Below are 22020 nucleotides of genomic sequence, written 5' to 3'. Positions count from 1 at the left end.
ATGCACATGAACACAAGACAAAGACTAAGCTCCACTTGCTGTCCTCCTCTGATCCACTTACTCTCCTCCACCCCTCTCTCATCTTCCCGTTGCTCCCAGGCTAATTTGAGTAACGTTAGTATTAGCGTTTGTCTTTTAAGTGCCTCTCCCTCTTTCTCTCTCGCTCTCTCTCACTCTCTCTCGTCGCTGAGTGCTTTCTCTGGGCCTCTCCTCGTCTCATTAAGTCTCCTCTCCGCTTCCTCTCTCCACCTTTTCTCTGAAGGGGGGATCGATTCCACCATGTTTCCACAGGAACAGAGTTGGAGACAGAAACGGAGATAGGTTCCATTTAAGCCATTCACAGTGAGGAAAAGAGAGAGAGAGAGGGAGGGAGAGAGGGAGGTAGAGAAAGAGAGATAATGTCTGAGTAATTTACTGTCCATACTTAAAGGCCAATGGATCCTCTCTCAGCAGAGCAGAGGTTATGGGCTATAAAGTGTGTTGGGTTTCTGTCTGGACTAAAAAAGCAACTGGATCCAGTATCAGCAGAGATTATGGGATGTAATATATCGTAACACCCCCAATTATCACTACTTTTGTTCAGAAATTCTAAAACAACGATGTTTTTTAACACTTCAAAATAACATTTACTAAATGAACTTACATTTCTAGTTCAGTAGCCATAGATGTGTAGATTTGAACAAAATCTGGTTTGGTTCTTAACGGGAGCATTTACTGCCTGAAATATCCGATTTTGTTTATAGTGCTGGCGTGATGGGTCACCTATTTACACCGTTTCAACGGCACATGAACGGTTAGACCGAGAATTCTCGTCATGAAATTAAAATTCCACTGGAGCTCCAAGCGGTTGTGTACACGCAGCCTTACAACACTGTCTACAGCTCTTTGAGTCACGGTAAAATGTCATTTTTGGTACATAGCTAATGTAGATACACCTATGGTGTGGGTGGTTGCGTTTCTTTAGGAGTCCGCTGTCTTGGTTTGTATAGAAATGGATATTAAGTGACACATACACGCAAGACGGTGGAAATACGGGACCGACGGTAATAGGGGGAGTTCCGATAGGTGTGTTGTATTGCTGCTGAATGCTTCTCTACTCTATTCTACTGCCTTTTGTATATTCTTGTATTTTGTATATTATGTTAATATGTTGATATGTATCTACATGTATATTGTTGTCTATATTGTACAGTATGTGTCTTTTTTACTATTGTCTATTGAATGTTTTACTTCTACATGTCTATTTGTACTACTAAATGTCTATTTGTACTACTACATGTCTATTTGTACTACTAAATGTCTATTGAATATACAGAGAGTTTAACACCTACCGAAGTAAAATTCCTTGTATATGTAAGTATGCCAATAAAAACTGATTCTGATTCCGATTCTTTGAGGGCCATGTCGGAGGTCTTCATGTCACGTCCTCAACTCCATGAACGTTCGCCAGTGTTTGTCAAACTTGAACACACCTCTGATTTAGCCTGTGATCATGTACTTGTATGCTGCTCACTGAATGACAGTGTCTTTATCATTATGTCTTCATCATTGCTCAGCATGTGCACAGGAAGAGGTCTCCTCGGGCTACCAAAGCTGAGTCTGTTATTTTTTGTTTGTTTGTTTAGTTTCTTCGGGGATTATCTTCTCACCCTTCACTGCTCTATTGCGCTGGTCTCACACGCACACACAGGCACGCACACACACACACACACACACACACACACACGCACGCACACGCACACACACACACACACACACACACATACCATCTGTCCATCCTGTTTGTGTGCTTGTGTCATTAGACAGTGTGAATGTCTCTGCTCTTTCAGATAACACAGAGTTATGACGGATTATAGTACACACAACTCACACACACAAACACACATACATGCACACACACACATACACACACACATACACACAAAATTGTATCTTCAATTGGCCTGCAACAATATCTGTGCAGTAGCCATGCAGATGCTAATGCTGAAGTACAGTGAGAGTGTTCATCTGTGTAAATATGACGTCTACAATGACTCTATATGCAACAGTCTACATTAACTCCCTGCAACGGCCTGATACATTATTCATGCACCACCTCATGAATGATTAAAACAGGAGACGTCCCTCCTCTGTGCTTGTGGCCCAGTGGTCATAATGGTCTTCAAGTCTGTTATCAGCCTCATATTACAGCCATACTGTAAGCTCTTTCTCTCCTTCTCTCTCTACCACCCCTCTATCTATCTCTCTCCCTCTCTCTCTACCCCCCTCTCTCTACCCCCTCTCTATATATATATCTCTCTCCCCCTCTCTCTCCCTCTTTCTCTACCCCCCTCTATCTCTCTCTTCCTCTCTTTCCACCCCCTCTCTATCTGTCTCTCTCTCCCTCTCTCTCTTAATCCCTCCTCTCTATCTATCTATCTATCTACTGTATCTATCTATCTATCTATCTATCTATCTATCTATCTCCCTCTACCCCCTCTCTATCTATCTCCCTCTCTCTCTCCTCTCTCCTTTTCTCTCTATCTGTACCCTCGCCTCTATCTCTCAAATTCAAATTCAAATTCAATACATTTCATAGCCATGACTGTAAAAGTTGCAATATTGCCAAAGTATGATGAAAATATCAAAACAAGAAAAATATTTGACATGGAGTAGGGTACGTATTAAAATAAAGTAAGTAATGCATCCCCCCCTCTCTCTCTCTCCCCCCATCTCTGTCTCTCTCCTCTCTCTCATCAGAATCAAGTTTTATTGAGGTTTTCTTTAAGCTACCCCCCTCTTAATCATCTTATATGTTCTCCCTCTCTCTCTCTCTCTCTCTCTCTCTCTCTCTCTCTCTCTCTTCCTTGAAGCCGTGACTACTAAATCTGCCAAAATAATACATGATGGAAACCTCGGTGCTGATAGTTCTGCCTTCATGTTTTCCTTATGAGCCCCTTTATGTTTCATCTCTGACGCTCTCTGATACTTTTTCCCTTTTTTATTTTTACAACTTCTCCATCTCTATTCTTTATTCTTTTTATCAGTATCGGTATCGGTGTTCACCAACATTACCATTTGCTTCTCCTTGATCTCTGGCAATGTCCTCGTTTCCCCCTCAAATATTTATTCCACACCACACTTTCCACTCGATCAGATCTCTCTTTCAACTTGTTTGCGTACACACAAACACACAAACACACACATGCACAGATGCATACACCCACACACACAGACACACAAAGATACCTACACTCCCACATCCCACGTGCTTCGCATGCTGAACATTCCTGCACATACCTGAACATTCCTCTTGGTGATTGGCTGGTTGATATGCACGCGTCCAGTGCTGGGGTCCACGCCGGTCAAGGGAACGACGGCCTCCCCAATGATGTCGTCGCGGGCAAAGCGGTCGAAGCTGAGCACCAGGAAGTGCAGCGTGAGCTCGGACAGGGTGCTGTAGGACACGCCGTAGAAGGTGAAGGTCTCGTCGAACACGGGTTCCAGCGTCTTCCGCAGCACGCGGGTCTTCACGCGATGCTTCTTCTCCGGCAGTATGGTCATCTTCACGTAGGGGTCCGAACTACCCGCCTGCTCGTCCACTGCCGGCAGGCCCTGCGCGCTCATGATGGTCACCACCAGCGCCTTCTTGGGGAAGTTGTAGTCCACGGCCAGACTGAGCGTGCCCAGATTCAGGGCGGCCGTGCAGTGGGGCGAGGCCGACTTACTGGCCGGCTCGCTGCCACTGCTGCCACCGCTGCCACCGCTGCCACCGCTCGAGCTCTCCAGGCAGCAGTAGTCAGCGCGGATGGGCAGTGCCCGCTCCAGTCTGGGCACGCCACAAGGGGGCACCAGCGGGTTCATTTGCAGGTGCGCCCCCCCGCCGAGGAAGCCGCCCTCGGGATCGGCGTCCACCATCACGTTTCCACGGCCGCGCCCACATTCGCCACCGCCGCCACCGCCGAAGCTGTAGCGCCAGTCGCGCAACGACGACGTCAGAGACGATGTGGCCGACGAGGAGGCCGAGGAGGACGATGACGAGGGCCCGCTGTTGCCGTGGCGACGGCCCACGCGGACGATCTTCTTGCTGCCACTGAGGGACTCGGGGTAGATGCTGATGCCCTTGAGCATATGGATGAACTTATAGGGGGGGTCCACGGGGGGGTCGTACGGCCCGCTGTTCAGCTTGTAGACCCCTGTCATTCGCCGGTAGCGACGCTGGCAGCAGGTCCACAGGAACACGGCGACCGTCACCGAGACGACCAGCACCCCGGCACCTAGGAAGCCTGCCAACACCGGCGAGACATCTGAGAGAGTTACAGAGAGAGAGAGAGAGAGAGAGAGAGAGAGAGGGATGAAATGAGAAAGAGAGAGAGAAAGAAAGGAAGAATACAGGATCGTGATGAGAGGAAGCACTAAAGATAGCAAAGGACTCTGGGATGGATCCAGGCTCAGAACTGAATGCCAGACCTGCTGGATCCATACAACAGGCAGCCAACAGAACCTGCCCAAACTCTGAATCTAGCATTATACAACGATCTACAAAATCCAATAACATCCGTCTGAAAACATCCTTTCCAAGAACCAAACAACACCTTGATAACCATGGAGACAAGACAGGAAGAGGTCATTTAGGGCAGTGGGCATGGGGATATTGTTGTCCTTATGTGTACAAGACTGTTCTCTCAAAATAGGCAAATATGGAAATATAGGTGACAGGGGGTGAGAAGGTGTTTGACAGAGTGAACCCATAGAGAGACAGACAGACAGCAACACAAGGCTATGTGAGACAGACAGGGGATGAGACAGCTGTTGAAAGCAGAGATCAGTTGCAGCCCTAGAGTCCTAGATGAATGTTTGCGTGTGTGTATTTTAGTGTGCGTGTGTGTGTGTCTGTGAGAGAGGAAGTGTCATGAAGGCGTCGGCTGGGACACAACCACAGTGACCTGGTTAAGAGGTGAACGCCTGGCCCAGTTAGCGGCTAGCAGTTAGCGGTGAGGGGGAGGCGGTTCGGCAGTACGGCAGGTGCTGGGTGTGCAGACTTTGATTTGGATCAGGCCTGTGGACAGGAGACTTCAGTTTGGATCAACATCTTCCAGCCACGCCTGCACGGTGCACACACCACACAGCAGGGCTGTACTACAAAGTGAGGTAACTGGCTAACTGGCTAATCCAGGTAACTTTGTGAGTGACCGCTCGTGACCCAGTTAGCAGCTAGCGGTTAGCAGTGAGGAGGATGCGGTAATGCCTGCTTTGACTTCAGTTTGGATCAACATCTTCCAGCCACACCTGCATGGTGCACACACCACACAGCAGGGCTGTAGGGGAGACCGGGTATGGTTGTAACATGGGGAGAGTTGTAACATCACCAATTCCACCAATCAGGGATAAGATATGAGCCATGTGACAGTTTCTGACTGCTCAGACTTCCTTAACGATCACACATGGACATTTTCAAGTTGTTAGTGCCATTTATCCCGGAGTAAGGAGAAAAATTCAACATCTGAGGTAAGAAAGTAACTTTTTTTTTTTTTTAATTATTTTTTCTAGTGCTTTTACCATTGTAGATACAGTTGTATGAGTTACATCAGGTCAAACTATAGTTTCTCTAGTAAAGAATGGTGTAGCTCTCTCTTGCTAATGTCAAAGCACCATGCTAATACAGCTAGCTAAACAATGGATGACAGTGGTGGGGTAGGTTGTAACACAATTTTTGAATATGTTACAACCTGTGGAATGGGGCTAGTAGACCCATTTAATGTCTGTTTAATTTCATCTTTGTGTGTGTGACTGTTCAGCCCTCTCTCTCTTTCCATGAGAGACACAAATACATACACACACAAAAGTATAAACGCTGTGGTTTTTATATTTAGTTTAAAACGTTAATATGATCTTCATTCTCTATGTGAAGAACGGATTGTATGGTATACAATATGTTGGTGAATCTATTTTCACACCTTGTGTACCCTGTTTATGCAATAAATCAGTATATCAAATGGAATTCCATTGTTTTTCTGCATTTTTTTGTACCTGTTACAATCTACCCCAATAGGTGTTACAATCTACCCCAGTAGTGGGGTAGGTTGTAACAAAGGTACACACTGTATTTGTCATAATCTCACAAATTCTGTAATATAGTTGAAGAGATTTAAATGGTTGCCACTTGTAGTAGACAAATGTGGTTACTTTGCCAAAAAGTTCCAGAACTGTAGCTTTAAAAGAAATGGTAGTTTTAGGTGCTGAAGAAAAATGTGTTACAACCATACCCGGTCTCCCCTACTACAAAGTGAGGTAACTGGCTAACTGGCTAATCCAGGTAACTTTGTGAGTGACCGCTCGTGACCCAGTTAGCAGCTAGCGGTTAGCAGTGAGGAGGATGCGGTAATGCCTGCTTTGACTTCAGTTTGGATCAGGGTTGTATACTGGACACATCAGTTCGGATCAACTTCTTCTTCCCTTTCTGCACACCGCAGGTGACCCAGTACCTCAACTGCTACAGCAAGAGCCTGATACGCCAAGGGAGACCGAACAACATGTCTGTGTATCTGATATAAATAAACATTGATGGGGAAATGTAGGGCAGGGCTAAATGTTGTTGTTGTTGCTGCTGCTGTGGTTGTTGTTGTTAAACCACATGGCTACATGCTGCCCAAAGCTAAACAAATATACGAAAACAAAGCAGCTGTAATTTGGTTGTGTGACTGCTCATGCGATACTGACGATCAGCTGGCTAACAAAAGGCCCATAGCCGCTAACTCTGTGAGGGCTCAGGCCCATATCTGGCCCAGATAGGGAATGACCCCATTTCCATTTGTATTTAAAATGCGTCTTGGGTGATCTGATCCCAAGTGGTCAGTTGTAAATACAAATGTAAATAATCGCCAAGACGCAATGTGATCCGATCACTCAAACCCTCTGCTGAGGTGGTCTGAGATGCACTTGACCTCATATCTTTTGTAGTGTAAACGCAAAAGCATTGTGATGCGTCCCGGACAGTGGGAGTTCTAATAAATGTGACGTTGGCAATAGCAGAATCCAAACAGAAGTGGTCAGCAACGTCTCTGGATGTGACTCTGAATTGAATATGGATCTGGCTCTGATATGGTGCCGATACGGCTCTGATCCTATGAGACTGGAAGCGTCGAGATATGGTGCTGATACGGCTCTGATCCTATGAGACTGGGCTCCGTGCTCACAGTGCGCTTTTTGTGTGTGTGTGTGTGTGTGTGTGTGTGTGTGTGTGTGTGTGTGTGTGTGTGTGTGTATTATTTTTTACCTCTAACTCACTGAGGGTAATAATTGTGGACTGACGCTATGTCGTATGTTTCTGTTAACATAGCACCTAATAAAGCACCTAACTAACATTTCCTGAACCCACTGCCCATCTCTCTCTCTCTCTCTCACACTCATTTCCTTTCCTGTTTTTATCAGGACATAATAACTTCATAAAGATGAAGAGAGACCCTGTGCCAAACATCCAGAGACAGGCTGGCTGGGGACACAGCTCTGCCAGAGCAGGTGGTGTCGGGTGAAAGAAGAAGATGCTGATTGAAATGCAGAATTGAAATTCAGGAACCGAGAAGAGATGCAACTCGAGTTGAAAGCAGCTTAAGATCACCAAGGGAAACTGATTTATGCATTCAGATGTGACTGAAGTCGAGAGAAGCTCCAGATCACTGAGGGAAACTTGATTTATTCAGGCTATAGGGCCAATTAAGAGGAAACCAGCCTCCGGAACCCTGCTGATGTGGTACCATGACCAGTGCTACACGACTGGTCTGTGTGATCTCCAAGCATCACTGAGCTGTCTAGTACTGTACAGTGGAACCGCACAAGGATCTTAGCCTGCTTAGTCCAGAGTGGAATCACTGGAGGCAGGGCTTAAAGCAAGGAGCATGTCTGTGCCTGAAGTTATCAGACACTTCTGTAGTTGTTATCGATAAAAATTATCTATTTTCAAATCTTAAACAGCCTGGCCCACGTCTGAAATCAGACACAGTGCCTGAGAGCTTTAGGTCCCGTGGGGGGCCGTAGACAGTTGAGCTGTCCGTGTGTTTGTTCTGCACTGTCTCATCTTCTATCGTCTAATGAGTCTAAGAGGTCAGGCTCAGCACCGAGGAGCAGGGAGGCTGACACTTCTGCGTTTGTCAGAGAAAAGAGGAGCGACAAAGGGTCCCCTCATTTTAACCGATGGGCAAAATGCAAAACTTTAATGTCTAATCTTAGCTCATTTAATAACCGAAGCAAAATCAATCTGCTAATTTAATACCATGAACAAGACCCTAAGGGAATGATAGGGAAGAGGAAATGAGAGGGAGTGTTTGTATTTACATTCCCTCACATTACCTTTGTGTTCCCTCATAATAGCTTACAGTCAAAGCTTTTGCAAAGTCAAAAGTGTTGAGAGGGAATGCAAATGTGCTGTATGTTAAAGGCACCCTTAACAAGGCAACCTACCTGAAACTAGAACGTTGCTAGGTAGGCAATCGTCTACAGAGGGCCGCTCAGACAACGGCAGAAGTGCTGTACGTCATGTTATGAGGTATTATCGTGTTCCCTTGACTAGGTCCAATGTGTGATGGGAAATGGGTGAGACAAGGTGCAAAAAAAAAAGATACAAAGCTCCATTTATGCCTGCGTGAATACACACATCAGGAGGAGGTAATTGATGTAATCAACTTATCGGTATTAACTATTCATGCTAGGCATTGGTGCAAGTTGCCTAGTTGATTACATGTTTTGTCAACTGTTATATGTTCCGTTATTGCATGTCTCATGTTTGTTATGTACACAAATTGCCCATCTGGGACAAATAATAAATTGAATTGGACTGGGATAGATATGTAGGGAAGAGGGGCGAGAGAGAGTGTGAGACAGACAGAATGTGGCACAGAGTGTCTCATTCTCTCCTCTATCCTTTAATGAACCCCAGAGATTGGCACAGATGAACAGGGCTGACATTTCAGTGTTGTTGGGACAAAAAATCGCAGAACTCCTCAGATAGCAGCGGCTGAAAATAACAACCTTAATTGGGTTTGACAGACGGAGGAGTGCTGTTGGAGACACACACACACACACACACACACACACACACACACAAACTCTCTCTCTCTCTCTCTCTCTCTCTCTCTCTCTCTCTCTCTCTCTCTCTCTCTCTCTCTCACACACACACACACACACACCAGATATCTCTACTGCCCGTAAGGATTGTCCTCAGGAACACTCACAACACTCACCATTTCTCCTGAAAACACTGGTCACACACACATACAGTACACACACATATATTACCTATATGTAACATAGGGAATAGAGCTAATATATGTTTTATGACCATTATTATACCATCACCCTGATTTAATCTTTTTGTTTGCCTTTGTAATTTGACTTTTATATCAAATACAATATATTGGTATTAATATAATTTAGTATCATTTATTACAATTACTCCTTTCCTTCTCTGTCTCTCTGCAAACAAGCCTCTGGTGAGTCTGAATGAGGTTATCTTTTGGAATCTAGCAGTGTGTACAGGGACGCCAGCTTGCTTTGTGTGTTTGGCTCATGGAGAATCTAATTTTCTCCTGACTGACTCTGTGAATCACATCTCTGTGAATACTCTCTCTTTCGCTGTCCCTATGTCTCTTTCTCTCTCTCTCACTCTCTCTCTCTCTCTCTCTCTCTCTCTCTTCCTCCGCATCCAATCAACTGTGTCTGTGACGGGGCGTTAGTTACCACAGCTACTGATCTCTCTTTCTCTCCTCTCCTTTCTGTAATCCCTCCTCTCATCTCTCCTTCCTGATTCTCCTCTCTTTCTTTCCATCCCTCTCTTCTCCAGTAATCTCTGTCAGTTTATCTCACGGCTGTGCTTGTTGTTTGTGCCTTCGTCTCTCTTTCTCTCTCTCTTCTTTCACTCTCTCTCCTTCTCTCTCTCCCTCTTGCTGTTTCTACGTTCCCTTTCTCCCTCTCCCTCGTTGGCCTGTGCCGGCCCCCGGAGTGGGGTCTCCGTGGCAACGCTGAGGCCCATCTCGGGCCCTGCCAGCCGAGCCTGATTGGAATTCTGCGTCAGGCCTCGGAATCCTGGGCTTCAGATGAGAACAGGATGTCTTCTAGAATGGCCACACACACACACACACACACACACACACACACACACAAGTGGCTCTTTAAAAGCCGGCCAGAGATCCGCAATCCCTCTCACCGGGTCAAGAATGAGGGGATAGCCAGTCCACAGACACACACACACACACACACACACACATACAAGTCAGACAAGCTTGATAAACACCACAAAGACGTGATGCCCTTCAGAGGAAAGCAACAGAGCTGCTTGAGAAAGAACGTAGTTTAACTCTTAATCTGTGTGCATGAAAGCAGTATTCATGTATTGATGCTGCAGTGAGTTGAGAGATGACTGTCTCCTCCCTGTTGCCCCTCAGAGAGAGAGAGAGAGAGGAGAGAGAGAGAGAGAGAGAGAGAGAGAGAGGAGAGAGAGAACTGAGGTGAGCTGAGCGAAGAGGAGAGGAGAGCCCGACTGCACTGCACTTCACTGCACTGCGATGTGATGTGATGCATCATCCTCCATGAGCATGCCCATAATGTGCTTCACTTCCTACCTGAGCACAGCAGTACAACCGTACAGGCAGGAAGGGAGGCTGGTGGGATGGCAGACGGGCGGGGGGGGGGTCTGTGGGATGGATGACAGCGGCGCACAGCCGGTGATTCAAGCCATTCATCCACTCGGCCACAAACACAGCCTGGACGCGATGAAAGCCAGCATGGCCATAAATACCCACTTGTATAGGCGGAAATATCTCTGACATTTAATCATACTAGAGATCGTTTGGCTAAAATATTGTGGTGCTTTCTCTCTCTCTCTCTCTCTCTCCCTCATACTCCCCCTCTCTCTTTCTTTATCTTTCTCATTCACATTCTCTATTTCCTTCCATCTCCAACTTCCTTTTTCTCCCTCTCCATATTTCTCCCTCTCCATCTCTCTCCCTCTCTCTCTTCTCTCCATCTCTCTCTCTCTTCTCTCCATCTCTCTCCCTCTCTCTCTCTTCTCTCCATCTCTCTCTCTCTTCTCTCCATCTCTCTCCCTCTCTCTCTCTTCTCTCCATCTCTCTCTCTCTCTTCTCTCCATCTCTCTCCCTCTCTGTATTGATGACCTTCCTCATGTCGAGAGTTAAGGGCACTGGAGCTGCAGTGCTGATGAAAGCCACGTGAAAGAGAAACAGAAGATATCGCATAAATCCCTGTGTCTCTGTGTGTGAGAGAGAGAGAGAGAGAGAGAGAGAAAGAGAAAGTACAGTAGATAGGAATAGGGTGTATTCAATGTACAACATAATGATCACAACCATAATGAGGTCTCAGTAGTTCTGGCTGCCTGTCTCTCTCTCTCTCTTACACATACACACACACACACATGTACACACACATGCCCACACACACACACACACACACACACACACACACACCCTCACACACATACACACTCTCTCTCTCTCTCTCTCTCTCTCTCTCTCTCTCTCTCTCTCTCTCTCTCTTGTCTCCATGCCCACACTTGTTGTATAGATGTTCTCTGCCAAACTTCCCTCTTCCTGCACCTAATCCAACTCTCTGCTGCGTGCGTGTCATGGTGAGTGTGTGTATGCTTGTGTGTGTGTGTGTGTGTGTGTGTGTGTGTGTGTGTGTGTGTGTTGTGTGCGTGTACTGAGAGCCTCAGGTGACATCTACAGCTGCCAGCACATCACTAGATAATTGGAAGCACCCCATACATGAGACTAAAAATAAAAAATAGACATTTGGCTATTTTTATTAAAAAATAAAATATATATACTTTAATATAAAATATTGTCTGAGACACTGTGCACAGTGAATATTCCTGGTATAATTTAACTAACTATAATACAAGCTTGTTATGATTTGGCTTCTGCTACTACACCAGCCAGCAAACTCAGTGGCACACCCTCACACACACACACACACACACACACACACACACACACACACACACACACACACACACACACACACACACACATGCGGTGCATTGGCAGGTTATTTTAGTTCAATAAGAAATCTTACAAGACACACCCAGATTGTGCATGATGCATAGTAAGTCTCTCTCTCTCCTTCAGCAAGATCACACGGAAAATGGTGTATGTGTGTGTGTCTGTGTCTGTGTGAGTATGTGTGTGTGTCTGTGTGAGTATGTGTGTGTGTGTGGAAGAGAAAGACAGACAGAGAAAGAGCGAGATGAAGAAAGAGAAAGAAGATGATGGGGAAAAGAGACGTGTAGAGGTGTGTAAATGGAAAGGTTTGGTAATGCAGTCTGAAAGCCTCAGTAGCCCCCACCCTCTAGTGCTCAGTCATCCAAGGACGCTGCTCGCTATCCCATGAAGCCGAGCGGTGCGCCCCACGGCCGTGGCGTTTGTGATGCATTTCACAAAACCGCAACACCGCTCGCTTTCTCTAGTGTTGAAGCCGAACGTGACTCACGTAGCCTCTGGTTATCTCGCTGCCTTTCTTTTCTTTCTTTTCTTTTTCTCTTTCTGTCTTTTTTGTTGTTGTTTTTTTTCTCTTTCTTTCCGTCCATGTTGTTTTTCCTTTCTGTCCTCAAGATACTCCAAAACCCCCACCCCCCTTGAGCTGGTCCCTGGATCCCTGGGGCCACTAAGAGGCAGATGATGTCACTTTTTTTTTGGAGGATGCTTGTTCTGAAGCCAGCTGCTCCCGTCGCTTGGCAACGAACCCTCCATCGGGGAGACAAGGAAAGAGAGAGAGAGAGAGGAGGGAGAAGGGAGACAGAGAGAGAGAGAGAGAGAGAGAGAGAGAGAGAGAGAAGGAGAGATAGAGACAAGCAGAGAGAGTAACAAATCAAAACAAAGTAACCACAGATGATGACCAGAGAGAACCCATAATCACACATTCAGCTGGAGTTGGTGTCTGACAGATGACCTCACTGTCATCTTCCTCTTGACCTGGGGGACGGACCCCACCCTAATCTGGTCCAAACCTGGACCTGAACCAGTCCAGTCAGCAGGCTTGTGGGCCACCAATGAGTGCACTCAACTGTCCTCTAGGTAATTGGCCCATTAATTATCCATGCCAGTCCCAATCTGGGGGGTGTCCACAAGGGCACTTCTCTAGTGGCGCAGGTAACGACATGGTGAATAAATAATTCAGCTTCAATTGTGTGCAGAGGGGTTTATTCAGACCCACCATCAGTTAACAGCATTGCCTACACAACCACGAGCTCTGCCAGTCATCAAGGCATCACTGCCTTTTAAACAATGTCATGATATGCTCACAAAGTGCCAGCAGAGTGTGTGTGTGTGTGTGTGTGTGTGTGTGTGTGTGTGTGTGTGTGTGTTAGTGTGTGTTAAATGTGTGTGAATGGTGAATGTGGTGTGTGTGTATTAGTGTGTGTGTGTGTGTGTGTGTGTGTGTGTGTGCTAGTGCGTGGTAAATGTGTGTGTGTGCTTGAGAGCGGATGTGATAAATAAGCTAAATTACACTCCTCATCAGTGAGCAATGACGCTTTTGTCTGATTAATGGAGGAAAAGAAGGATGAGAGTGTGTGGGTGAGAAGAGGGAGGAGGAGGAAAGATGAGAGGAAAGGGAGGAGGAGAGGAGAGGGAGTAGGAGAGGAGAGAGGAGAGGGAGGAGGAGAGGAGAGAGGAGAGGGAGGAGGAGAGGAGAGGAGAGAGGAGAGGGAGGAGGAGAGGGAGGAAGAGGAAAGATGAGAGGAGAGGGAGAAGGAGAGGAGAGAGGAGGAGAGGAGAGGGAGGAGGAGAGGAGAGAGGAGGGGAGATGACAGAAAGAGTAGAAGAAAAGAGAAGAATAGACAGAATGGGCAGAGGAGAAGTAAAGACAACAGAGTAGAGGAAAAGAGAGGAGGGGAAGAAGCAAAGGATGAGGAGAGACAAGAGGAGAGAGTGAGAGGACGGGAAGGCGCTAAAAGAAAGAAAGAGAGCTGATGGGAGGATGAAAGAAGAGAATAAAAAGGATAAATGGGTGACGCATCATCACAATAAGAGCGTGGGCTTTGGTGTTTGTTTGGAGTGATCCGAGTTACGTCAGAACCCAAACAGCTCTAAGACGGAACTCAGAACCCAGCCGTCAGAACCCAAACAGCTCTAAGACGGAACTCAGAACCCAGCCGTCAGAACCCAAACAGCTCTAAGACGGAACTCAGAACCCAGCCGGTTTCCAGAAACACACTCCCGCCATCAGGCTTTATTCAAGCAGTCGGAATCAACACTCAAATCTCCTAAATTGAGGAGAGAGTTTTATTAAAGACGCTCTGAAGCCCTTCGCTAGCCTGCCTAATCCACCACAAGTGGTCCGTTCATCAGAGAGAACCAGCCACAATCACCACGGGATAAAAGGGTGTGTCTGTTCAGTATATATCAGATATATTCAGGAATTCAGGAATTAATTCAGGTTTCAGAAGCATTTCATGTTTCCAAATTCTATTTGCCAGAATATTTCTATTTGGCCAAATACTGAAGGTAGCAAAAGCTCCTAGAAAAGCATCATTGCCATACACCCACCCACCCACACACAAACACACACACACACGTTATTCACACATACACACACACGCACACACACATATACACACACACACTTATACACACACACACATTCGTTATTCACACATATACACACACACACACACACACACACACACACACACACACACACACACATCGTCGTTCCTTCTGCATGTCCCATTGTGGCCGCGTGTGCTGCGGGGGAAGTGGTCTTTGTCTCTCCGCCCCGCGGTGCGAGGAGACGTATGGTGACAGCAGATATCTTGTTCCGGTGGGGACACAGCGCCGTATTTCACACGGGCACAGAGAGGGGCCTGTCACCCCGCACAGACCACGCGCCAACCAACACATAAATCAGCCCGTTGTTCCGCAGCCACCAGCACTGCTGTTGCTGCAGGGCGGGCACGCACACACATACACACACACGCGCGCGCGCACACATATACATACGCACAAACACATACACACACACACAAACACCACTACAGACAGCGATGGCCTCAAGAGCATGCTCCTCCATACATACACACGCACACACACACCCTACATACGGATTCGAATGCCATCATTTGCACTGAAATTCCCAACAACAATATACTTATAATATGAAAACGGCTGGTACTTGAATGGCTGTGTACTTCGAGATGCATATGTGACATAAGACATATTCACATTTACACTTCCAACATGCCACCATCATTGGCCAGAGGCACTCATCAAAGTTGACATTTGTACTAGCCAATGACTGTATACATACAGTATATTGTAAGTAATAAGTATATTGTAAAGTATAAGTATATATACTCTTTTGATCCCGTGAGGGAAAATTGGTCTCTGCATTTATCCCAATCCGTGAATTAGTGAAACACACTCAGCACACAGTGAGGTGAAGCACACACTAATCCCGGCGCAGTGAGCTGCCTGCAAAAACAGTGGCGCTCGGGGAACAGTGATGGGTAAGGTGCCTTGCTCAAGGGCACTTCAGCTGTGCCTACTGGTCGGGGTTCGAACCGGCAACCCTCCGGTTACAAGTGCGAAGCGCTAACCAGTAGGCCACGGCTGCCCCTAGGCTACTGTGAGAACTCAATGTCTCAAAGATTCAACGCCTTTTCTGTAATGTATTTACCATCATCAAACAGCATTTGTAGCTTATTGGGTCTTTACAGTAAAGATCAATACATGGTTGTCACGTGCTAACTGTGCAGATGCTATGAGCTTTTGAACGCTCATATAGAACACCTCAGGGCTTAAAATTCATTTTTCAAAATGGGGGGGAATTCCCCCCTTAGGTTATTCATGTAGGGGGGATTTACACAATTTGGGGGGGAGGGGGGGGTCGATTCTGATACCAAGTCAAGAATTGCGATTTCAATACTTCGATACTTTTTTTAAAAAAAGTGTTTGATTTTGGGGCCCCCACCACCCTGACGTCATCAGTAATATATACTGTAGTGGGATCATTCACAACAGTGGACATCCTAGATTCTGCTTGACTCTCTCCACACACACAAACACACACTGAAAATGATAGCTTATGTGATATGTTTCTATCATATATTTTTGAATTCATATAGAGTGTATTTATTTAATAATGCATTTTTTTAAAGTATAGCATTTTACTAGTAATTACTAGTAGCTAAACATATTTAGTAATTTGAATGCCTCATATTGACGTTTAACCTATAACACTTAGGCATATCTTTAATGTGGTGTGTAGGTCCAATTGAGTGCACATTGCTGATGAGTAGGTGTAATTGAGTGCCTGTCACTTTAAGAAAATACGTGAGAGTAATTCTATGGAGTAATTAGCCCCCCTTCAACCTGACGGTTTTAGGCTATAGTCGCTAGTGAATAAAAGTTGTGCATAGTGCGGTATGTGTATGCAAATCATTATGTTTTCTATGTCATTAGATACAATAAATGTTCAAAAAACTAACATGTCGAAGACAATCTTTCTGGGATCAAGTGTTGACGTGACCTGAGCTAGCAGGATAGTTACCAAGGGGCTCTTTCCAGATGTAAAAGTTTGCCATGGTAGCGTAGCCTATTTGCGTAAGCGCAAAGTGGTTCTCTCTCTCGCTCTCTCTCCGTGTGTGTGTGCGTCTGCATGAGGCTATTTTCAATTCAACTCGGTAGTTGATCAGTCCGGTCAATAGCACCGCATTCACGCCACTTAATGATTGGCTATATTAACGTCATCAGACAGGCTGTAAAAGTGTATGCGGGAATTTCTCGCATTATGATGGCTAGAGTTGCGGGACTTGAACAAATTATGCGCAATACCCGCAATCCCGCAGTGAAATTTAAGCCCTGCACCTTGAGGCCCATGACAAAAATTGTCAAACAAACAGTTGCTGTGACACTAAAGCGGTTAGACATAACCTGCGTTGGTGTAAACAACCTCTGGGGTTGAACCAGAGAAAACTGGCTATGATGCTTTTCGAAAAAAATATTTAAATGCTTTTTATCAGACATTCATAGCACATAAATACATATTATACCGCCATAGAGCAACATGTACCGGTAGATCCTCCTAATGACAAACAAATGATATACAGAGTGCACAAAAAATAAGTACCAGAATGAAAACAGAAAAAAATATTGTTCATGTAACTACGGGTTTTATGTGTATAGGGTAATACCATAAGAACAAGTCAAGGTGATTTACAGAGTCAGCCTTGAATATCATTTTCACAATTTTGTTTATTAAATAGACAACTAAAAGATTTGACTATAGTTTCCATGGTTGTAACTACTGACTAAAACCAGGTCTACAGATCAGATACAGAGTTACTGTAATGTGTAACACCGTTAGGGGTTAAGGATTACCATCAGTCCCCCCCCCCCCCCCCCTCCAGTCCCCCTGAAAAAACATTATTCCAGTGAACACAATGAAACGTGAATTTGAGTGTGTATTGCCTAAGCCAATGTGCTGTCATTTTAGTTGGGTATTAGCTATGTGAATTGGAGATATTCTGAAGGTCAGACATGCAAGGCAGGTGGTTGAGAGTGTGAACTCGTGGGGTAAGCCAGATGTACAGTGCTCGATGGTGTTTTATGCCCCCAACGTTGTCTTCCAAGCAGCGCTGCCACCGTTGACTTAAAGGCACCTTATCCTAACCCTAACCTTAACCAGGCAGCGCTGCCTTGAAGACAACGTTGGGGCATAAAACACCAAGAAACGATGTGCAGTACAAAGTGACGTAAGCCCTGCACGACCGAGAGCCTGTCTGAGAAGGTGGACAAAAGGATTTTCTGTTACATCACAAAAGGACAGGAAAGCCCACTGTGTGCGTGTGTGTGTGTGTGTGTGTGTGTGTGTGTATGTGTGTGTGTAAGAGTGTCTGTGTCTTTGTGTGTGTGTGTGTGTGTGTGTGTGTGTGTGTGTGTGTGTGTGTGTGTGTGTGTGTGTGTATGTGTGTGTGTTTTTGCATGTGTGTAAAGAAAACACATCGTACAAGACCAAAACCAGGAACTAGATTAACTGAATTGAACTGAATTAAATTAATAGTCATGGCCAATTGTAACATCACACATTCTTAAAGCATATTTGTTTTTCATCATTTGAAGTCTGGACATAACAATCTTTAAGGCAAGTGGTGGTGAAAACAGCACTCTGAAGAGGAAGACTCTGAACACTCTGAGAATCCTCATTCTGTTTACTCAGTTTGCTGGGCTTCTGTTACTATGGTTACACAGACCACCAAGGTTCATTAAAATGTATTGGTGTATTAATTTAGAATGGTGATGAAACTTCACAAGCTCTTGTGTATTATATGGTTTCAATGCAGAACTACCAGCCCATCAGTATCAAGTAGATGGAATGTGATGTGATGGCGCTATAGTACAGATCTGTAAAAAAAATAATTTCCACTAAGGGACAATAAAGTAACTAACTAACTAACTAACTAACTAACTAACTAACTACCTACAAAGTAGACCTGTGCGGATGGTGACAGCCTCTGGACCGGACACTGGTTGTATCAGGGCCAGACATAAATGGTCCTGAGGAGGCTACACACCCACGCCCTGGTATAAGCTGTAATGTTGTCTTCTTCGTGCTCACAGACATCCTCAAGGTGGGCGACGCACCCTGGTATGTCTGCCAACATTTCCACACACCACACATGCCACACACCCACGTTATGGCATCCCTTCCAAGCAACTACAGCAATGCTCTTAAAAATACCTGACCCTGGTCCTTTTACATCATCACACCCCTTATTCACACCTCCAGCTGCCAGCCTATCACAACGCAGCACTTCTGTTCCGGAACACATGACAACACAAAACAAACTTTCTGGAGAACAAATGAGTTATTATTTGTTACCATGGTAGCATGAAGAGTCTGACAGAAGAATGCAAATTTTGATAAATGAGCAAATTACTATTCTACATAATGTTTAATATACATTATGTATTTATAGCATATATACATACACATACACATATAGATAACTGTAATAAACCCTGAAAATATGGTGTGTATGGGCCTAATACTCCGGAGACAGTGTGAGTTGGGGTAAAAGGGTTCATTTAACTGGAAAGAGAAAAAAAGATTGAAAGCACGATCCAGGAAACAGTGAACACAAAGACCAAATGAGTACAGTCACAAAAAGCCCTCAGAGACATCCTGTCTGTCTGTCTGTTAGCAGACATATCCTTAAGTGGCCACTACCGCCCCAGAAACACAAGGGAAACTGCATGTGCTCTGTACTGCTGCAAAGCATTCCACTATCAATCCGTCCTCTGTAGGCCCACATGTAGGGCCTAGTGATTAAACCTAAATAGATTTTTGATTAAACTATATTCCATATCAGTAGGGATTATTAATACTACTGACCAAAAAGGTCACCACAAAGAATATGGTGATGATGATGGTGATTAGGCCTATTATTATTATTATTATTATTACAGCATTACTATATAATTCTTATGGTTGTAGAAATGTTGTTCATTTCACCCCTTTCAGCTGATAACTGCAGTAACGGTTGGGGTATTCGTTATGACTGACGGTTGTCACGTTGCATAACTTATCCCTACCAGTAGTAGTGTGATGATCTTGACAAGACATTTTCTGAGGGAAAACGCAGACCTATTATCTTGAGCGAACTTCAACCTAATTTTGTTTTTTCTGTCTGATGTCAATCGTTTCTAACCTGTCACAGTGAAAAGTGAAAAACAAACAATACGAATAGGTGTAATGTAATTCATAGCTACTGATTCTTTTGGATGCAGACAAAAAGACGGCAAATATTTTTGACGCAACATGACACAGACTATCCTATCCATTGAAGGCTGCTTTACTAAAACAAAAGCAGAGCAGAGCCGGTTGATGCCTAGCACCGGGAATAGACATAACGTCATCCTCCCCAACCCACACGCAGTTATCGCCATTAGAGAATTGGAGGCGGCATGAGCGCAGCAGGCCGCGCGCACCCAAACCCTCCATCTGTTTGAGAGCCCTGTGCGTTCTTAGGAAAAACATCTTACTCATCTCCGTTAACCTGTCAAAGCTGCCGTGCATCAGCACAATGTAACCTGTACATCACGCATTCTGACGACCAGCAGTTAAAATGGAATGTGGAATTCACGACGAAAGCATCCCAATATGACTCAAACGCATTCAAAACACGCTGAAATATCATGCCTGACCAAACAATTTCTCTAACACACTCGTGTTATTTTAACCACTTTTACTATGTAAATTATCTATACAAGTGCAACCCTTATACCCATCAAAGTTTAAGAACAAACGTCCCAACTTCACTGGCAGCCCAGCCTATCCCAAACGAGTAATGGAACGAGCAAACAAACCTTTTTTATTATTAAATAATTTGCTTAATACAAAGGTTTAACTTTGCAGTACTAGCTCCACACACAGACGAGTCAGCATTGTGTTCAGTCAACGATTTTAAGTCAGCTTGAATTAAATATTAATAGCCAAAGGCCTATGCGGGACATGGAAATCTCGTCTAACCAAACACAGCTAGCCAGTGACATTTCGCAGCCAAAACCGTCATAGGCTACAAAACATGGCCTGTTTACACCGTGAAGTCAGGCGATAGATGGACACAATGCCATTAGGCTATATGTCTCTAGACAGTGACTAGGCTATAACGCCTCTTCGGTGTATGAAATGGTAGCCTATGTGGAATTGTAATAGCCATAATGTTGACTGACCCATGCGGCCATTTGCTAGAATATAAACGCGACCACTTACCATAGGTTGGTCTTAAATTGGTCATTTCAGCCATTTTGGAACTCCGGCGTTTGTCTTCCGATCAGACAACAAACAAAAAACAAAATAAAAAATAAAATGAACCGGATGTTTATTTTATTTCCATGAATGATACTTTGTTTTTGTTCTAATTCTCCCGGTCAGTAAAACGCCCGGTTGTTGGACCGTCAGGGTTGAGCAGTCCTGTTTTGCTAGCAGTCCCAGTAGTTGTTGCGTCCTCCTAAGGGATGCGCTCATGAACGCGCCCGTGCTCGCTCTCGTCCTCTCCTCCTCCGTCCGATCTCAGTGGTGCTTGGAGCGGCTGCGGCACGAGACTGGTACCCGAGGAGTGGAGTGGAAGACATCTTAGCGCCGCCCCCCTGGTGCTAGAATTCATTTAATAGGCTAATTCCAGTGACATCCTCGTCAGCGTCAATGTATGCACAACCCATGTGTGCAGCGGCCGTGTACAGCTTGTATTGTTTGTAAAAAGTGATCTCATAGCAGGAAGCTACATGCTTAAATGGGGTTTCTACATTCAAATTGTGACTTCAGTTTATTAGACACAGTAATTGAGTCTGAACCCTTAGCCTCCCAATAAGAACTTACGACCCCCCACTATTTACCCCAATAATATTAATTAATGTAACAGAGATTGTAAGGCTCTTGACAGGTTGCGTAGGTTGTTGTACAAAAGCAATAAATATACAACCTGGAGAATTAACACCATCTAGTGATCACCCAGTTAATGCCACTGTCCTTGTCATGACACCATTCTCTCCTCCATCACCTAATCACGTCTGTTATTGCCCCGAAGACAAACAACAGTTGAATAAAGAGGCTGAAACAAGCTTTTGACAGGATAGTTTCTCCCAACGTTTCTACTGGTACATCAGCAGTCTGATTGGTTCATAAAAAACAAATACAATTCTGCTCAAATTGTGATGATTACCAAAGTCCTTTTAGGCAAGTCCCTCCACTCGGCGGCCATAGAGCAACGCTTTTTGGGCACTCATCGGCATCCTACTCAGCAGAAATGCGCGTACGCAAGGCTTCACACATGTAACACCAATCTTGCTCCAGCAGCGAGTTCACAAGACATGATTGGCAAGATATCTTCACAACATACCATATGATTGGCTCAAAGTATTCACATAACATCACATGATTGGCTCAATGTATTCACATATCGACGTTTTGCTGAGGAAGGGGTATGTGTAGACAACGGCCATATTGGCGTTACAAACTAGCCCCATGCATTTC

General features: G+C 45.0%; 1 protein-coding gene across 1 annotated transcript in view; it reads right to left on the bottom strand.

Moving 5' to 3' along the window:
- The window catches only part of syt11a (synaptotagmin XIa), a 26523-nt gene extending 5445 nt beyond the window's left edge, over nucleotides 1–21078 (bottom strand). The window contains exons 1-2 of the mRNA XM_042075823.1: nucleotides 20761–21078; nucleotides 3280–4286 (exon numbers count right to left, since the gene is read on the bottom strand). Coding sequence (XP_041931757.1) covers nucleotides 3280–4286; nucleotides 20761–20794 — 1041 coding nt within the window. The 5' untranslated portion in view covers nucleotides 20795–21078. The remainder of the gene's footprint in view (nucleotides 1–3279; nucleotides 4287–20760) is intronic.
- Nucleotides 21079–22020: the final 942 nt, after the last annotated feature.

This window comes from Alosa sapidissima, chromosome 21, assembly GCF_018492685.1.
Source record: "Alosa sapidissima isolate fAloSap1 chromosome 21, fAloSap1.pri, whole genome shotgun sequence".
Taxonomy (NCBI): domain Eukaryota; kingdom Metazoa; phylum Chordata; class Actinopteri; order Clupeiformes; family Clupeidae; genus Alosa; species Alosa sapidissima.
Note: the sequence above shows the minus strand (reverse complement) of the source record. Positions and strands in the feature narration are given on the sequence as shown.